We start from the raw sequence: 21,111 nt of genomic DNA on the forward strand, positions 1-21,111 counted from the left end.
AGGAATAAGAAGAAGACATCATATATGATCAGTGCCGGACTATTGAACAGTTTAAGGGTATTTGAATGAGTATGTACTGATAGATTGATGTATATTAAAGGGGCGGCTTTTCCAACTTATGGAACGATGAATGAATGTCTTTTCTTAAGGCATAAGATTTTGGGCAAAGTTACATGATTTGGCCATTGCCTATTGTCATAGTGAAATGACTGTGTTACTGCATTTGATAAATTGTGTAAAAAGTCATGTTTAGTGGAATAAACGAGTGTGACTGTGTTTCAAGAGCCAGTGTACAGAGTTTAGTGGCATCTAGGAGTGACCTTGCACATCTCGATCTAACCATGGTAACCATGGTAACCATGAGAGTTTACGATGCGTCCTGTCTGTGTTAATTCTTGTAATATAAAGAGCTGCCTTGCCATACATACTATATAGAGGCAGGATTATAGATTTTCCAAAAAATATAACTATGGCTGAAACATTTCCAGTACATTAAGGTTAGTGGTGATCACTGGACTCTTGCTGTTAGACCTCCATGGATTTGTTGTAGATAACATACAGTATTGTTAAAAACAGGCTTTGCCAGTCCCCTCACTCCACCTTCAACAGTTCTCCATCCCCCCTTCATAAGGATTAAAATAATCAGATTTAAAGTTCATTACCCCCGGAGAAGATAGAGACTCTGATTGTACGAGTGATCAAATTGGTGGTTGGCCAGCAGACACTCACAGGGCATGGAGGGGGTAACTAGTCTGCCCAGTGACTTTTTGGCTGTTTAACTTTGTATGTCATTACATGTTGGATAATGTTACAATAATGAGAAAACAGGAAACATTATACTGAATGATGATACAATGGACAAAAAGAGATATTAACCCTCACAAAATGAATGTGAAAAAGAAGTTTGTTACACTGAGAAACAGCTGTTTCTGCCAGCTGCTCGACCTCATGAATATACATTAAATATAATCAGTCTCCCTACAACATACAGGGTATGCATTGATTTGTATTCGAGATTTTTTTTCAGCATTGCTTGTTGCATGAAAACTGGCCACAGTTCAACTTGAAAACGAGAGCTGTGCAGCAAAGAGCAAAACAGATCAATGCAGGAAAACTGGCAAAGTGCAGCTCGTCTGCTGCAGGATTATAATGTTACTGCTTTACTCTCACACACTAAATGTTTACACAAGCTAAAAACGGTACACCATCCAATTATTTTACATTTTACAAGGGGAAAACAATTTTTGATTCACTTTATGGTCTGCTGTTGTGAAAATGTGTCTGGTTACATTTGTAGCATCTGGCTATTCATCCTTAAAGGGACAATTCACCCCAAAATCAAAAGTACACACTTTTCCTCTGACCTGTAGTAATATCTGTCTAGATTGTTTGGGTGTGAGCTGCAGAGTTTGAGAGATATTGGCTGTAGAGAGTCTGCCTCTCCCTCAAATATAATGGAACTAGATGGCACCAAAAAACACACTTAAAAAACTCAGCAGCAATGTGTCTTTCTAGAAATTCTCATTTAGTTACTCAAGATAATGCACAGCCCTTGCTGTGAGCAGTTTCATGTAGAAACTCTTTTCTTTCTACCAAACTACACCAGCCAACCATATCACCGTACAGAAGGAAGCGTGCACTGTGGGGTGTACAGGCATCCACTTCTTTAGACAAATTTAAATATTTGAATTTTAGAAACCCCAAAATGTTGTATTTAAAACATTATAGTGTAAACCATTTAATTTTAAGGCAACAAAACAGTAACAAATCAGGTTCACAGTTAACTGTGACCAAAATTTAAAAAAAACTTTTTTTTTTTGAGTTTCCCCAATTTTAACTTTTACTATAAATTTATCTAAGGAAGAATAGTAAAGTATCTCAACTAAGGGACAGCAGAAAGTTTGTAAAAGTTTGAGTTGGGCACAAAACTCAAAAATTTATTGCAGTATGTTGGAACACCAAATTTCAAAAAAGTGTTAATATTTCAGCAACTAAAATATGAAAGACTGGCTCAGTGTCTTTTCCTCTAAATTGTGATGGTGACTCGTCTTCTTGAGTCTCAATAAGCTATGGCTGCCAAAAACAGGTCTTCAGGGAAAAGAGAGCATTTAATAGTTGCGTCTCCAGACAGAATCTTTTCCCCTCGTTTTTGGCCAAAAATGGCTCCATTGATTGTAAAGGTTGCAGACCCCTGCACTAGAGTATTTAATCATGTGACAAGGTTCAGGTGGGGGAACGCACAGCAGCTGAAATTACTGTACAGAGATGCTGGCTTTTGAAAAGCTCCACTACAATCTACAGCTTCACCACCTTCCAGCTCTAAGACTTTTGTGTGAGAACCAGCTCTTTTAATTCAGCATCCATCCAACTCCAACCTAAACTGAACTGAAGAACCAAGGCAGAGCTTGCAGTTCACGAAAGCAGGGACAAGCTTTGGTGAGGCCTGGTCCAACAGACCTGCTTAACCACAAACCTGCTACTTAGAAAGTTAGCCCACCTCCAGGCTGTTTCTCTGTTCTTGAAAACCAGTCCAGTTTCCTCTGAACACTCCTGTAGGTAAAACACCTAGACTTTCACCAGTCCATAAGAGCAGGATAAGAAAATTAATGGTGACCTCCTCTGCTGCTCTGCTGAGTAACCTTTTTGTCTGTAAGAAGATGCACATTAGGGTTGGGCAATCGGCTGAATCCATCACTAGATTTTTGGGACGATATTTGTGATTTTATTTTGCTAAGGTAATGGTCAGCAGAGTGACAGCTGCTGCTCTGCGATGCACTCTAATCCAGCAGCACAGTACACAACCACTCAGCCGGACCATGAGTGTGCTGAGCTGGATGGTGGAGTGACAGGAAAACAGCCTGTAGAGCTCGACTCTTTGCACTGTTTTCACATAGTGAATTAAGGATTTAATTCCCGACCAAAGCAGAGTTAGTGATTGTTGGAAGAGTGGAAAGATTAACAAAGATGGTTTAGGTGAGTTTTACATGTTTTTCTGTCAAGTTTGAATTAAGTGTGTTTTACAAGGAGTTTTACGAGCCAATTAGAAATGTATGAGACTCAAGAAGACAGGAGGAGGTGGGAGAGGGGATAAAGATATCGCAAAATGCCGATGCATGGGCTTATGATGGTCATTTGGAAAATTTTAACATATTGCCCCACTCTAATGTATGCTTCCTTCTGATAAGATTGGCCAGTGTAGTTTGACAGAATGAAATTAGTTCATACATGAAACTGCTCACATCAAGGTCTGTGCATTATCTTGATTAATTTGATTTCTGGAAAGAGACATTTCCATTTTTCAATCCTTTTTTTTCTCATGCTCTGAATACCACAAGTACTCCATCTTTACTATGATTCTAGCTCCATTATATCCAAAATAAAGCAGATGTCTACATGGCCAATATCTCCAAAACTCAGCAACTCACACCAAAAAATCTAGATGGATAAAGAGCACTACAGGTAAGAGGAAAAGTATGTTTTTTGAATTTTGGGATGAACTATCCATTTAAAACAAACTTTCAAATCACTCAAATGTAGTTTCTTGTTTTAAAGCAGCCGCCCCAAGCGTAAATAAACACATCACGCACATCACTCTCTTCTTCTTACACCCCAGAAGAAAACAAGATCTACATATTTTATATCTAGTTCCAGCCAAATGGTGCTCTGTAGGTGTCCGTGTCATTAAAGCTAAGAGACCACATCTCATGACAGACCTGATGCAGGAAAAACATGAAGCACTATGGCCTCTTCAGCACTTTTCTGTTTTTATCTAAAAGTACTTCTGCCCCACCAAGATGCCCTGGGCTAGAGAGCTGTAGTTCCTCTGCTTGCAAAATTGCTTGCAAATTCTGACATCTTAAAAATCCACAAAAAAAAAGCTTAATGATGATACTGAACTTAAAATAGGCTGGAAGCATGAAAATACAAGTGGAAATGACACACAGGGACATCTAGGGACCAGAAAAGGAAATTATAGGAAGGGAGTGTCTCACAGTGACACGCTCTCGTATCCTGAAAACATGCTGTCAAACATAGACTGGTAAGTCAAGGTAACGGTAAAGAAAAATATTGACTGTTCAACTTAGTCTTACTTTGTTTGCTCTATTTTCCTGAGGCAGACAGAACCACAGAATCATTCCCATGCGGTGAACTGTATAGGGTAGTTCAATATATAGGTCAATATCTTTCAGTTTAATTTACTTTATTCGTAAAGATCATAACCTTTCTTAATTATACATTAATATTAAGCTTATAGAAGAGCAAGCACACACAAATTTTACCCTTAGCCCGCTTACATACAAAGACATTTCTCACCTCCTCATGCTGAGGAATGTAATAAGAAATATGTGAATTCAGTGGTCTTTCCTCCTGTCTTCAGGACTTTAAGGCTGGGTTGCACCAACAAGGATTAATTTTTAAACACAATTAAATTATGGTTTAATTTTAAATACTGTTGCACCAAACTTTAAAACTCTGTCCAGCCACCATGGGCATTGGCTAGGCTCTTTAATTTGCAAATAAATATAATAAATAATATGGAGAAAATATAATATATAAACAATACAACTTAAAAAACAAACTTTTTAGCTAGCTAATAAAAAATGTAAAATTTTGTTAACTTGTTAGCTAGCTGGCAAACAATATAACTAATAAAAATAACTTCATAGTTAGCAAACCAATCTAAGAGATATTACACAGTATAAAGTTATCAAGAAGAGTCTCTAACTTCTTTTGTTTTGTCCAGAAATTGAGTTTGTACTATCTTGGTACACAACATAGTCCTGAAGAAACAAGGATATTAATAACTATACTATATGACCAAGACATAGATGACAACAATTTCCCCTGCATGGTATCATACCTGCCCAGCGACACCTGCCTGAGCTGTAACATCAGGCCGAAACACATCCACCACCTAGTCTGGCTTCATACTCAGTCCATCTGGGAGTATCACAAAAATAATCCATCATCATTACGAATGTTGTTCCCCTCTTTATCCTGTATGTTATCCTGACTGTGTGTCTCTTCACAGGCTCAGCCCCTTCACTTTGAACCCTCCTCTGACTCCAGTTTAAACAAACCAAAGAGGCAATGAGACCTATCAGGTGACTTGGCCTGAGGGTCTGAGTACACTGACATTCATTACTTGCTTTCTATCTCTCTCTCTATCTCTACCTCTCTCTCTCTCAGACACACACACAAGCACATGCACACACACACACACACACACACACTCTGTTTGGGGACAGGACTCATTCAAGTGTGTCGTTTTGGTCTGACATTTTCAGTCTCCTGCCTCCTTTAAACCCTTTTTCCTCACAGACCAGCTGGTGCCATACCTGTTGCGTCAAAGCATCATCAATCAAAGCTTTTAGCTATAATAAAGGAACTAAAAGGAACATACCAGTGTTTTTGCACATTTAAGACCATCAGCTTCTGTGCACTACAATTCTCTTACACTTTATTTTTTGTCCAAGCATTTCATATGATTTTTAGATTACTTTCCCCCTCTACTAGTTAACACTTCAAGCACCTTAATGTACCACCTTCAGGAGTATGATAACGACACTAAATTGCATCTATAGGGACAAGAGGTAAATGTCAACCAAAGTAGGAAGTGCATCCCTCCCAGTTAAACAACTGTGTGTGTCAAGCAGTAAACTAACAGAAAAGATACTACGCTGTATAATAAACAATGATTAGTTAATGATTTATTTGGAGAGCAGTGCAATATGACAATATATATCATATGATGATAGAAAAATGTCTGTTGTTTTAAATTATGCTCTATTGTTAATTTTGTTGTGTTGTAAATGATACTGTGTACAGCACTATCTTTTGTCTTTTGAACGTAGCTTCACGTTCATCTGGACGGCACAGATAGAGGCAGGAAATTTGCATGAAAGCAACACAAACAAATATGGTGGAAAGAGAACCAAACAGGAGGATTTCAACATTAATATTTCATATTTTGTTATGTGGTTTAATGAAAATTTGCCCAAAGGTACTGAATATAGGCTTTGACGTGTGGTTATTTTATAATGAACTTACAGAGAGTGTGCTATGTCATGATATGTGTCAATATCTGGGTATGAAATTATCTATATTAGAATATGATATTTTGGTCATATTGCACAGCCGTACTGACCACTTCTTCTGGTCTGTGTGGTTTAATAGTTAACTAATTTGAAAACTGTTATCAGACTTTCATTTAAATGTTGCTAAATCCCAGAGGCAGGAAAAGTACATGCATTCTTTACTTAAGCAAAAGTACTGATACTTGTGCAAAAAAGACTGGCCAAAATAGAAGTACTGTTTTTACTTCTTTACTAAAGTACCTACCAGCTGTTTCTGTGCAAAGCTGGACCTCACCTTTTCTCTGTAGTTGCGTGTCCCTCTCTTTTCTATTTCATCTTGTTATGACTTTTATGTCGTTTTTGTCTTGTTACATCTATTGTGTGTGACATACTCATGGATACACCAAGGAATTGAATTTTCTATGTGTTGTTCTCCCATCCAGGTTGATGGTGCACAGTGACGCAAAATAAAAATAATCAACTATTCCCCTAAAATGCATTAAAACTACAGTAACAATCCTGTTTTGAAAATGTCAGGATTAGAGAGAACAGATATCTGTGTTAAATTGTATGGAGGAGAAGTAAAAAGTTTTCAGAAAAATAAATACTCAAGTACAGATACCTGAAAATTCTGCTTAAGTACAATAAAAAAGTATTTATACTACCCTTGATAAATCCTGACTGATGTACAGAAGTATGTGCCATTACCTTTTCCCAGCTGAGCCCTGTCCACCTCAAACCAGTGAGAAGACCACAGACAAAAACAGCAACAACAGAAATAACCCAAACTGTTCACGCAGGAGTTTGTAAGAAGCTGATCAAGAAGCTGCTCGGGAACTCTAAGTTTATGATGTCACTATGAGAAGAACAGACAAATGGAATGGAGCTCAGTGACATCACAACACCTGAACAAGTTTACATCATCACAAATGCTTCTGTTCACATTCTCCAACAAGGAACACACGAATGTTGGCAGTTAAACTAACTGTCCACTGATCAAACAAATCCAAACAAACAGTCCACCAAACCAGATGACTCCAGAGATCATCTAAAAATGGAGAATGAAGAGGATATCGATTGTAATTTAAAGGTAAAGGCCAACTTTGTTGTGGCATTATAGAATCATACAGAGTGCAATTGTATATGTTAATTGTGTATATTTAACGCATCCTAGTACTAGGAGCAGTGGCCAGGTTTCTCATTTGTTCATTCCTGTATTTAGATGTGCTGTGTGCCAGGCTCATTTGTGCTTGAGGAAAAGAAAATCACATTTTCAAGATGGTTAAAAGATGTTGCTGGAGGACCTGTAAAAGTTACACATCACATCTTAAGTTGGCTAATGTTACCAAACGCTGGCTAGCTAATGATTTGTACAGATTAGCTAGTTAGTAAGCATTATGCTATAGAGCAAAAAACTAGCTAACTAGTCAGCGAACCACTGATGTAGATTATCTAGCTAGCTGGTTAAAATACGTTACTGGCGGAGCTGTTAAAGTCACATAAATAGCCACATCCTAAGTAAGCTCCTGTAAGAAAAATACTAGCTAACTACCTAGCTAGCGTTTACTTGAAATGCGACTATATACTGTATTTGTTGCTTTTACATGCTGCCCAGCAACATCTTTTAACAATTTTAAACAAGTGGTTTTCTTTTCAACAAAGACAAGCCTAGCATATAGCATATTGTCAGTGTCAGGCACAAACCTCATATGTCCACAACTTTTCTGGAAATTAAAAAAAACCCCTGTGTTTTAAAAGTAATTTAATGCTGCTTAGTCACAGTTAATAGCTCTTCTCAATACTTTTAAACATATTTTTAAAATATTTGCAAAACCCTAAGACAGACATAAATGGTGACATATAGCACTGATTTATAAAAATAAATGAAAATGTCAAAATATTAAGACACAAGGTTTGCGCCCAACAGCAACAATATCCAAGTTGACCAAGGCTCCAAAAGTGGCGGGACCTAGGAAGGGTCAGTTAGGGTAGCTTAATCAAGTCACAGCCCATTTGCAAAACACACTGGCATATAAGCAATACAAATTAGCACAACTCATGATTGAGCTTCATATGAAAGTTGAAAGTCAGTTTGAAAGCATGGAAAACTGACTTAACTTCATTAAACACAGACTGAACATGATGAATCTGACCAAACATCTGCGTTTACTGGAGCATGTTTGATTGGTCGGCAGTGGGTTTTAAATCTTGCAGGACAGCAGGAGACCTCTGAGGTGGACGCAAAGACTGAGGTGTTATTCGATTACACTCATCGGTTACAGCAGTCTGCTTCCTCTTCTTCTCCACTGGAAATACTTTTTGTTTGTGATATGGCAAAGTTTGCACTACTTCATCAATTATTAATTAAGCACTTGCCTGTTGCTGGACAAACATTATTGATCCCGAAACAGAACCTCATTGACTGTGCCAGGTTTTGTTATAATTTTTTGCCTTCAGAAATTTACTGACCTTAGAAGCAAATCAGTTTTGTCTCTTTTATTCTTAGCAGAATTATGATGAATATATCAGATTTCTCCTCTATTGATTGGTTGGTCTATTGATCAAAGGTGTGTGCTCCAAAATGGCTCATTACCAGGGGTCAGGCAAGTGGAAGTGAGACTAGATAAATGAACACGTGAGAGATGTTTGTAACTTAGTAAAGCAGTGTTGCCGTGTTGAAGTGACCACTTGCTGCCCGAGGACACAGAGTTGCAACTGTCTCGCCATCTGCAGAGTGCTCACAGGCGCTCACACGCTCCTCGTGGAATCAAGTTCACACAGAAACCTCCATCAGTTTCCTCTCTCTGACCCAGCAGCCACACCTTGCCCCCAGCAACTCCCACACATATCAAATCAAAACCAACCCACCCACCCCCCCCAGCCAGCAGGCCAGCAATAGCTGCACTTTGTCTCCAGAACGAGGCTATTCTGTTACTGAAAAAATCCCCTCCTGGAGTTTCAGTCATTTTTTGGTTCCATTTTCCTTTACTGTTGCTCCTCCTCTTTTCCAGCTACTTTCATTACTTCCTTCCCAAACTTCCCCTGATGGCTCACACAGTGTTATATAAACATTAACTGCCCTCTAGCCATTTGAATGGAAGAGGATGAGCCAGTTCCAGATACTACTGTAGCCTAATTCTCACAAAAGAGAACAGACAGAGAGTGAAACCACTCTTTTTCTTTCTTTCTCTCTTTGTATGTTCAATCTTCTGCAAGTATCGGTGATGTCACAAGGATCTTTGAAAAGACAGAGAAATATATTAGAAAAGATGATCCACAGAACTTACTAGTACTTACTACTACTAGAAAGAAAGTAGTTCAGGGGAATACATATTTTTGATTTTGGGGTGAACTTTCCCTTTAATGTATTATTGTCTTAGAGGTGGTCTAAATGAAACTCAGTCTATGTATATCAACACACACAGGCCACATCCTCCCAACATGAACACAAGAATTTTGACGCTCACTGAAAATTAAGCCTACTTTTGTTGTTTATTTTACTAATACTTCGCTGTATTGTATTGCATGTTAGATAATTAGAAGATAGCAAAGTATTTGCTGTTCTGACCTTGCCATAAAAATGACAAATAAAATTCTTTCTCTCTCCAGCACCAAACAGAAATCAGCAAACTGGATAGTTATTTTGGTAACAGCTGAGAAAAAACTCCTCAAACCTTAGCACGCACTATAAATGGTGAATTAACTGTGTTATGACTCAGCGCTTAATTTGGCATCTATCTGATCCACCAACCAGCACCTATTTCTGTGAGAAATCTTATTTTTTTGAAACAGTCCACCTCTCACCCCCACTGTCATCTCTGACTAAATTTGCACAGCTAACTAGAAGCTGGTAACAAAAGGACGTGAGAAAATCCAAACTGTAAAGTTTGAGAAGACTGTCAACATATGATGCCTTTTATCTTTTCTTTCTACAGTTTGTGGGTTTTTTTTTGAACACGTGAGGAATTGTTAATGTGTCATATTTCTCAAAGGGAGTTTGGTGTAGTATTTTCCCTGGAGCTTTAGTTATAGCTATTACAAGGAATTTTTAACTGGTTATGCAATTATCTCAATTTATTGCTGATACCTCTATATGACCTACATAAGCAAACAAGGAGATGCCCTGTTTTGTCTAGTTTTTCATAATGCCTGTCACTGGGACAGATTCTCCTCGAAATCAGATGAAACAAGCCCGTGTTAACATTTTTCCAGTGAGTTCTGCATTAGCTGGTTAAAAAGAAGCAGGAGAAGATTTTTACTTAGATAATTTTGACGTTATATTTTGTGGTTGTTACAGTGGAAACACTACCACTTTTGACCACAGGGGCCCCCAAAACAACCAAAATATGAACGTTCCTTGTAATACCTTTAACTCAAACTGGTAATATGTATATTTTTTTTTACATTTTGTCACCACTACAGAAAAAAAAATCCTACCATACCACCCCTTGCCTAATCTTGTTCCCCCACTTTTAACTTTAGCTACACTGCAGGAGCCCATGTCCACTATATGAACTACTATAACTGAATTAGAGCACTTTTTCTGCTCTGTACTAACAAAGTAACTCTGTTAATAAGAAAATACACAGCTCAAACCAACATGACATTACTCCAGCATTCCCTACTTACACACATGTAAACACACACATACGTACCACCTGCTGGTTGAGGCGCTAATGTTCTTTAAAAGGCTTAACGATGGGGATTAGTGTCCACTCACGCTCACGTTTGTGGGTGACGAGTCAAACGTTAGTGGGTCAGAGTCACACACCTGGACTGCCTGCTACTACTGACACAGATTACTATACAGTAAACAGGACCAGAGCTGAAGCCTGAAACCCTGCTTCATCAGTCAAAAAAAAAAAATGTATGGAACAAGCTGGTTATTTATTGGCTGGTTAATGGTCTAGAAATAACTTGACCCAAGGTTTCTTTCCTGTCCTAAGCTGCTCTCTCACAAATACCTGGAATTATACTAAAAACATTTTGTACACTCTGAGTATCGGACAGGTCAGGGTTGGGGTTGAAAGAGCAGGGAAAGGGATGGACACCCATAACCAGAGAGATGGGGGAGGGCAACAAGTGGGGATAAGGGGCTTACAGTCAAGGTCATGGAGGAGGAGCGACAGAGACAAAGCAAAGCACTAAACAGAGCTGAGCTGTGACAGAGGGTTCTGTAATATTATGAAGGAAGCCAAGAGGTGACAGGGTTCAGATGAGGGTCAACAAGGGTAAGGTTATGGTTAACAATTATTCACGCAATATAGAAATAAGGACATGCTTTGTGTCAGGGAAAAAACTGCAGAAAAGTCAGAAAACAATATTCATCATCAGGAAGTTAACCTCTTCCACCCCCACTTCCTACCATACAGCAATTTTTGTCACTTTTAGGGGGGAACAGGGGGATGGAGATAGCAGGACAAAAGTATATACCACATTGAAGAGGTCATCTTCTGAAAGCTGAGAAGATGTAGCTCATCAATCTGTGTCACGTTTTTCTAGTCATAAATAAACATGGTGTTTCGTTTATGGGCTTGATGACTGAAGTATATGATGGTCACTCAGTTATGTCTATAAGTTGTTGCAGCAGTTTCTGGGTGAATACCATATATTACACAGATTGGGTGCAGAATTTAACAGTTTTTCACCACTCGCAAATTGAAAAAATGGTCAGTGATCCCTCCAAAATTCAACATTAAGACACCAAGAGTGGAAGAAAGCCACGTATCTTCTGAAGTGTTTCATGAGGCCGTGATTATCACAGAGGTCAGAACGGGTCATTTTATATAGTGAGGTCAAGTTTCAAAAAATTTTCTCACTACAAAGACATCACTACCATGGACACTAACATTATCACACATGCAAACAGCTGAGAGCAAAGGTAGAGGGGCAGGTGGACTCAAACAGAAAGGACAAGTAGAAGATATGGTGTTCAGATCCAAGAACCAAATAGTAGTTGAATGCATTACAAGGAGTTTTTAACAGTCTCAGTTTAAAACTGAAGCCTCTACATGATCTGCATGAGCAAAAAACCATCAGCAAGAAGATAATCTATTAGTTGTCAACTATTAAATTAATTACCAACTATTCTGATGATCGATAAATTGTTTTGAGACGAAGAAATGTCCAAATTATCTGATTATCTTTGGCTTCTGGACAAAACAAGAAATTTGAGTAAGTCATCTTGGGATTTGGGGAAACAATCAATATTTTTTTAACCATTTTCTGACATTTCATGGACCAAACAACTAATTGATTAACTGAAAAAATTGTGGACAGAATTTTCGATATCGAAAATAATCATTATTTGCAGCCCTACTATATAGTTATTCTTGACGCCTGCCAGCAGAAATCAGATAAGATGCAAATTAGTAGAGCTTTGTTTACATTTTCCCAGACAAGGTTTCAATGAATAGTAAATTAGCCCGTTCAAAATAAGCAAGAGGATTTTTGACGTTATATTCTGTGGTTAAACAGAGGCCTCCAAAATCAACTCCACTAAAACAAATACTGTAAATGCAGCATGGTGAAAGAAAGACATGTGATACAAGCACAAAAAAGATGAGAGAACATGATAACTCATCTGACACCTACCACACAGCCAGCGGCAGCATAGAGAAAATCTGTAGTATCTTTCCACCTCCTCCAGAGAGATCCGCACATGATGACCCCCACTCTCTTCCACTGGCCACAAAAACACATCCAACGCTCCCTCTGTTTCTTCCTCTTTGACCTCTTCAGTTTTATCATCAATCTCTTCCTCTTCTTCAGTCTCTTCAATCTCCACTAACTCTGACTCAGCCTCTACCTCACCTTTCTCTTGAGTTTGACTGCTTTCATCTCCTCCCGGACTCACTCTTCCCTCTCTTTGCTCATCACTAGTAAACAGAGAGCCTCCGTGTCCTGCAATCACAAGCCCGTCGAACTCCTCTGTACCCGAGCCTACACTCACCTGTCCCTCTAAGCTCAGCTCAGAGTCCACTTCCATGCAAAACCCAGAGTCTAACTCTGCCTCGACATCCTCCTCCTTCAAGAAGCCCAAGTCTGCCATCTCCTCTCCTCCCATCCTGCTGCTTTCCCTGTCTAACCCTCCTTGTCCACCGCTCCTCTGTTCCATGCAGCTTTGCAAAAGGTATCACCGTAACAGTTTCCCTCTCATTCTGACTCCACCTTTCACCAGCCTCTTGCTCTCTGTCAGGCTGCAGGTGCTCCACAGCCTGCAGGACGTCACTCTGTAACTGTGAGGACTTCCTATTTGAACCTCGGGTTACCTTCCCTGTAGACAAAAGCTACAGTGTAGCACTCTACTCCACCCTCCCTCACTGAGCCACCCCTACCCCTCCCCTAAAAGGACAATTACCTGACCCTACCAGGCTGAATAGCAATGCCTCCAATCTGCAAATGTATGACAACGTCTGACCTCTTTAAGGGTCCAGCCTTTGTGAGAGTAGAAACAGGAAAAAGTTATGCATGCTAAGTTATGTCATGCCATGTTGTATCACAGCGGTTAAGTAGGAACTGCAGCTCCCAGTGCTCATTTACCTAGGCCAACCTCTTCTGCCTTATCTCAGGAGATGTGGACCAAACGTACAAAGCCTCCATTCTGACCAGCCCATTCAAACACTGCCTGCATCTCCATTTAACCATTCACTGACTATATCCATTCAAAGCCCCTATTCTTGTTTACACCACTCAAAAGACCCCATTCTTACTAACTTACTGAAAGACTCAATTCTAATGAGACCTCTCACAGAAAGACACTGTTTCTTGACAGAATGTGGCAATTTAGATTCCATTTCAATGAGTTGTATAAAAGACAGAGCTCAGCCAAAACAAGCTAATAGACACTATTCTGTCTCCTAATTCAGCCATTATATCTACTAACGCAAGTTCAGTGTGCTTGCAAGGTTTCTGCAAGAGACGCTCAGTGTGTGTACATGTATGTTCGTATGTGTGTGTGCTTGGGTATGAAAGCTTGCATCTGTGTGTGTGTTCTGTGTGGGTGGGGCATTGTGTTGAACACGTGTTTGCTCTATGACCAAGGGCATGCATGAGGTTATCAGTGTCATAAACCTTGACAGATAAACATGAGAGCCATTAAGCTGCAGAAGTACACAGCTAAAAGCCAACAAGACGGTCAAACAAAGCAGTCTGAGTGTAATTTAGAGACACTGATTCATTGGGTTTACTCACAAAGGCACTAAGTGAGTGGTAAGACTTAAAGCAACTAATGCATCAACTTTATTTTTACCCAGTGTTGTCTTGTGCATTTTTGTTCTGTGTTGTGGAAATTTAATAAGTAATACATTTAATCAAAACAAATATTTTTTCCTTTGACTCAGATATGTATCCATTAGAAAAAGAGTCTTAGTCAGTACAAAGTGCCACAAAAAGTAGGATGACCATATTTTCAAACCCATAACCAGGGACCTTTAAGTGCGCTGTATGTACATGCACACACGCACATGTATATGCTAATGCGTGCAACACGGCCATTTTCATCAGGATAGGGGATGATAATATCAGCACCTAGCGTAACTATCAAGTGCACCTGTCAACACATTGGGCACCATGAACACAGCATTTGCATTGCCAGCTACTTTACAACTGAGGGAGTAGCCTCGTGGAGGTCTTTAAAAAAGACAGACTATAACAGCTGTTAGCAAACTCACAGATTCTGTCAGAGAAAGCCACAAGCCTCCTGTGACTCATAATATAGCCTTGACAGCAACACTAACAGATTGACACGCAAACAAATCAGTGTTGAATTCTGACGCATGGTGCATGTTTTTATATTGGGTTAGGTCTTAATGAGAGGGACAGAACAAGGTCTCTGAAACAGATAGAAAAGGTCTCTAAGCGCTGAAAACAAGTATTAAATGTATTCTTTTAATTGTGGTGAAAACGGGGACAACATGGTAGTGAACCAGGACATTTTAGTGTTTTACAGATAATTGTCAGGACACAGGACACCAAGCTTCGTCGAAGACTTACAAGAGAAATAACCAACTAACATATGACCCTTTCATTTTTTTTCTGCCCAGTTAAAGGGGAAATCAACCAATTACAGTAATTATAGTCTATTCACAGGTCTTATGTAGCACTGCAATTCATGTGAAAAAAGCTGCATGAAGTCTTTTGTGGCTCCAGAGGGAGCCGTGTGAAACCCACTAAACTGCCTCAAGTGATGTCACCCGAGTCAGTGTCAGTTGGGTCTGAAGACTACGAGTTTGAAAATGAAAATGATCTGGAGGTGTAGGGTTAGAAAGAAGTGCGCTTACCAGACCTGCTTCAGGGTTGCGGTTCAAGGCTACATTAGCCGCTACCAGTATAACAAACAGGAATCTCCACTGTTATCAGCAATAAACTTGTACTGTGGCCAATGTAGGCACCAGCTTTTGATAAAGACGAAGAATGTGTGGGGAAAAAAATATGATCCTTTTTTAAAAACTGTCCATTATGAGTCCAACAATGTCACAATGCTAAATTGATATTACTGTAAGTAAGTATTAAGTGTTACATCAACTTGTCCAATTCCCTCTGCATGATGGTCTTTTCATTGCCAACGACATCAACATCAACAGGACGCGATTCCTCGCTTCCCACCTTCAGACAGTGTCAACTGTATTTTACTCAGTTATTACTGAGTCCTCAAGTCAGTTTGTTTATTCTGCCCCAAATCACAAGGTTTTCATTTTGCAATCTGTAGAACATAAAACACCCAAAACCCAACAAGAAAACCCATTAAACCTTCCAATATACCTATAAATGTCATATAGAGTTCACAGAAGTAGCACTTGACTGCAATATACAGTACAGCATTCAACATTAACCATGGCCTGTGGCCATTCTATGGCTACCTAGTTTTATCTCCATCCTCCATCCCCAGCCTTCACTGACAGTGTTACAGTTCCACAAACATCCTGATGCTTTTGTGCCTTTTAATTTGACATTCTGCTAAAACAACAAACAGTACTTGTTGTTGGCTAGCTGTTGGGGCTACTGAAGTATGGGTTTACTAAGCCTACCTAAACTGCTAACACATTCTTATAGCAAGAACCATAAACACAAAAGGCAGGGGATGAAAAAAGGACACAGCAACAAAAATTTAAGAATGGATGGAAGCGGGAGTTTAAGTGACTAATATATGACACATCTAGGACATAATGTACTGCAGTGTGTTCTCCCAGTTTCCTCAATTAGCTGTGAAGTCTAGCTTGTTTTTCATTCTTTAGCAAAATCACAGTTACAGGGAAAATTCAGCACTTTTTGTGTGAATGTCCAATCACTGTTGATGGTAAATGTCAATTGAAGTGATAAATTCCTCAGTGTGTGTTATACTGACCAAGAAAACTGAGGTGTACTGCTCACGGACCATGCAGCAGTGCCTACATGTAAGATGATGCATTGTGGGCAAGCTTGTGACACCCTCATCCATGTTGCTGTGTATCACCACCCTAGCCTACAGCTATTACTTTGTAGGCAAAAACATCACGTTCCTTGACAGAAATACAATTTTCCCTTGAAGAAAAGCTGCATTGTGTTCTGTGAAATTGCCTTTCCTGGATTTTTTTTAACCTATGTTTACATTTGGGACACCAAAATTGTACTTTGGCCTCCAAATTTAGGGGCTTGGTGGCCTGAACTTGGTGCAATGGCATCCAGAAACCACTGGAAGTTACACTTGGGTGGCTTTGGAAGTAACCAAGTTTAATTTGCACTTCTTCAGTTTTTCCGTTGTTCTGAAGCAGAACGATAATAGATGGAATAACATACAGATCAATGTTTTTGTGTGAGTAGGCTACGAATGCAGGCAAGCACACAAAACTATTCTTAAAAAAGATCCCTTCTTCTTTATCAGTACTCGATGGCCTCAGCCTGTAAAACCAAACAACTGTTAAATCAACAACATAGTACCTCTCCTGTATGAATTTACCTCATGGCTGATGACTTAAACAGAGCCGAGAAGGGAAGAGAAATTTCTCTGAAACCACACAGCTTGAAGTACAGACAAATAAAACACACAAGAACAACATGCTCGTATGTCCAGTCCATGCATGTCAACACATATGCACATACTGCACATGCACATACAATCCAAACCCGCACAGCAGCAGGCACAGCAGTAGCTTTAAACATGCAGTGACTTTCATCCAGGGACAGAGCAAACATAAATATATGAGGACAACCTTGGGGACAGATGAGGCTGCCTCACAAGAGAAGGTTAGTTTTTCACATGCATTGTGTCAGCAAGCTATAGGTAAATATCTTACGCATACACTTATAGATCCCAAGCCAGCTTTTTTTTAGAGGCAGAGAAATAAAAAAGAACCCTACCCACACAGAGAAACAAAAATACCATCCATACATCTCCAGACTCACGTGGTTTAAGTGGAACCATCGGCATCCCACTATCCCACTGAGAAGCACTCCTCCTGGCTTTTCTCACCATGCTTTTTCTCCTTTAGTGAGACCTGGGAAAGTCCTTTTCTATGCAGTGGCACAAATCAAGGTCTCAAAGTAGCAACACACTGGCTTAAAGGACACCAAGTTGAAAACTCAGCAGCTTTAATCCGCAGTTCTAACTGCTTTGCACCAGCCAGCTTGTCTGCTGGTAAGATGCTGTGTGCTGCAATTTCTGCATTTGCTGAAGATTCTGTCGCTGCCACGGAAAAATAATCAGTGCAGCTGCTGAGATCTGTACGTTGGAAACTGAAGCGGCTGTTTAAGCTGCGCAGTCACGCACTCACACAGACACAAACTCTTATACACACAAAGACAGAGAGACAGCCCAGCGGGGAGCAAAGGGAAGCCCACAGGAAACACTGTGTGCGAGGCTCCGGGCATGATGCCCTGCAAAACTCTGCCAGAGCTTAACAGAAATGCATACAAACATGCACATATATTTTGAGAGGAATGTAGTCTTACAAACTCTGAAAAGTTACACACACACAAACACACACACACACAGTCTCCCTTCCTCTTTTGCTCTTACCATCCCAGTCTCTCCAGGAGTTCTTGCGGCTGCCAGGGCTGAACGGGAAGGGAGCTCCAGAGATGTCCAGGTTCTGGATCAGATGACTGAGCCGGTTCATGAGCCGGTACGACGCCTCGCCACCCTCCCGCAGAAACTCATGCAGAGACATGAGAGCCGGCTGCTGGTCTCACACACTCAAACAAACTCTGTCATGCAGAGAGACCCCTCACTGCACCTGCAAAGCTCCACTGCACACTCTAATAAACTCCAAATCACAGCACCCAAATGCCGGCATGGGAAGTAGCCTCTTTTGTTGAAATGCGGCGGGTCAGTTGGAATCAAGACGACATGCTCTCACACGCATCTTGTGAGAAGATCCTGTGTCTGCATTGGCCACATAGGAGGCTAGTTCGTTGTCCTCTGCAGAGCCACATTGGGGACTCAAGGAAACAACACGGTGCAAAGCTGGCAGAACCAAAAAAAAAAAGCTGAGTCACTGTCTGCACAACCTCTGAAAAAACACAGTGGAGGTGAGAATGGCCCCAGCTCCGCGCTGCACAAACACTCACACTTGCACACCTCGTCGTAATTATTGACAGCCCAGAGTGGTACAAGAAGGGCAGGAGGGTGGAGGGGAGCAGGAGCAGAGGGCAGCCGGTAGAGCACAAATCCCCTTCTGCTGCTCAGGCTAATTATATTCCTCCACTCCTCAACTAATCTGCCTTTTCATTCCCTCTTTCTATCTCCCCTGATTCTTTCATGTATTCATTCCTAGTGAACCAGGAGAGAATGCAAAAAAAGCATGAAAACTACAACAAACTTCAACACTAAAACTTTGCAGTGAACACAGAAGGCTCAGGATGTGTGTTGTTGCTTCATATGTGATCAGTAACTGAGGTGGAGGAGCAAACACAGAGGGTCCTCTTTGATGGGAGTGAGGTGGAGGTTTGTGACAGGCTTTTAAATGCATGTGAGTGTGTGTTTGGTTGTGTTTGTGTGGTTAAAGCTGGCAAGCAAAAGGCAGCTTGCAGTTTATAGGCTTAGAATAGAGATGAGAGAGTAGCTACACTCTCACACATACTGATGAGGCGACTGCAGGAGGATGAGACGCACAACATCAACCGTCTACCCATAACCCTCCATCTCTCTGCCTCCCCCCTTGCCTCCCCTGTTAATCAGGTCTGATCCCTCCTTTGAGACATCACCCAGGTCCTGCGTGTTATTTCACTGCTCCCACACAAACTTCACTGTACCTAACCCTACCTGCATGTGTGGAAATATAAAACATGCACAAAAGCCTTTGTATCTGTCCTCTCTTCAGCACAAAATGAAAATGTTGACAAAGACAAAGTTTCATACACATTTTAATTTCATGGTTTGTTGTGTCTCTATCAGTAGTTTATAAATGTAGCTGTTACGGCAAAATTCTTACAAGTCTGGGTCTTAAGGACGCTTCATGTTTTTGGGACCTTCTCGTCTACAGCTAGTGACACTGTGAGACTGTACTTTCCCTTAGCTGTGCACTCTGAGCTAAATGCTAACATTAGCGCACTAACACCCTCACAATGATGTCAGCGTGCTGATGTTTAGCATGTATAATGTTCACCACTATCTAGCTATGTAATTAGCATGCTAACATTTGCTAATGAGCAGTAAATGCAAAGTACAACTGAGGCTTATGGGAATGTGAATTTTGCAGGTTTTTACGCTGATGAAAAGTCAGGGGGGCAACACAGTGATGCTGAAGCAGATGTTGAAACAGATGTTGAAGTTGGGTACACGAAACAAGAACACAACTGAAGAAGAAGTCCGTCTGGCTTTCACCTGTTTTCAAAGGTATTTCAAGTTGACTGTAAAGTTGTCCGATTGCCAGTTTGTGATTGACCACTGCAGTGTGACATCTGACTGTTTTTTTTTTTTTTGCTCCTTTTTTTGCATCCCATGCAGCATCCACTGCCACAGCCTAAACAGACTACCCCCAAATATACACATACAGTAGATAAGAATCTGAAGTAGAACATTACTCGTAGCATTTAAAATAAGGCTTTCAAATTTATCTATCGACAGTGTGAATTATATTTTGTTTGATGGGAAAATCAAAAACATTGTATATGACCTCAACAAAATGCACTGAAACATATTGAAAATCCTGTATTTTTCAACACACTCCCTGGCTCTGGCTACTTGCGTCTTTCTGACCACATCTTATTAGCTGGAGACTAATAGCGACCTGCTGGATCCATCTGGCGATACACCTGCTCTGCCATCAGGGACAGCACAGCTCACTTAAGCAGTTTGACCTCCAGCTAAAAAGGAAGCTGACACTTCGATTATATCTTTATGACTGAAATCCAATGATTCTATCTGGTTTACAGGCAACGCCTCTGATAGTTATGCTTTCCATCAAAACAATGCAAAGGAGGAGCAATGGATCAATAACGAATGACTGAGATCAAATAGCAACCATGAACTCATGAGACAGCTGGGCTGCCTGGAGCTCAGACACTTTCAGAAACCTCAGCTTCTGTCTGTCTCAGCAGCAAATACACTACTAGCCAGTCTCTCACACATACTCACAAACAGAGAAGTGTGTATACGTACCAGCCATACTCTAGCACATAAAATCCTCCGACCACAACATATCATCTGTCACTGTTACTGCACAATAAATAAAACAGCCCCTCCTAGCATCACCGGCTGCAGATGAACACATTTTTTCTTGCAAAGCTGAAACCAGGGACTCACTGAACTGGATGTGTCCCTTTAAATCAACTGGAAGTAGGTCAACTGCCCAGTTAGAGTTGAGGAGAGGCTGGTTGCAAGTAACAATATTTTCATGACTGAGTGACACAGTGCTGTTTTTTCACAGGTTACTAGATCTTAAATTACATCATATTTTTTTGGCAATGCAAAAGGTGACTCTAAGGGTGGCATTGTTATTCAGTCAGAACACCACTTTGGTCCAGACTGAAAAATTTAATCATGCTCCATCATGAGTTAGCAATAGTAACAGTTATGAACAATAAAGTGGCTAGCTAGTTCACCATCTTATTCCTT

At 40.3% G+C, this 21,111-nt stretch overlaps 1 protein-coding gene across 14 annotated transcripts in view; it reads right to left on the bottom strand.

Annotated features, from left to right (window-relative positions):
• The window catches only part of mcf2lb (mcf.2 cell line derived transforming sequence-like b), a 60,936-nt gene that overhangs the window by 35,159 nt on the left and 4,666 nt on the right, over window positions 1–21,111 (bottom strand). For 6 of the 14 annotated variants that reach the window (XM_084724716.1, XM_084724714.1, XM_084724713.1 and 3 more), the window contains exon 1: window positions 12,672–13,317. The exons of 2 other annotated variants lie outside the window; for them this stretch is intronic. In XM_084724716.1, the coding sequence (XP_084580842.1) occupies window positions 12,672–13,194 (523 nt within the window). In that variant the 5' untranslated portion in view covers window positions 13,195–13,317. Of the gene's footprint in view, window positions 1–4,861; window positions 4,999–12,671; window positions 13,319–18,072; window positions 18,643–21,111 lie in introns of those variants that run through there. 6 more of the 14 variants (XM_084724719.1, XM_084724718.1, XM_084724712.1 and 3 more) reach the window with 4 other exon arrangements.

This window comes from Lutjanus erythropterus, chromosome 8 (genome assembly GCF_056507025.1).
Source record: "Lutjanus erythropterus isolate fLutEry1 chromosome 8, fLutEry1.hap2, whole genome shotgun sequence".
Classification (NCBI taxonomy): domain Eukaryota; kingdom Metazoa; phylum Chordata; class Actinopteri; order Lutjaniformes; family Lutjanidae; genus Lutjanus; species Lutjanus erythropterus.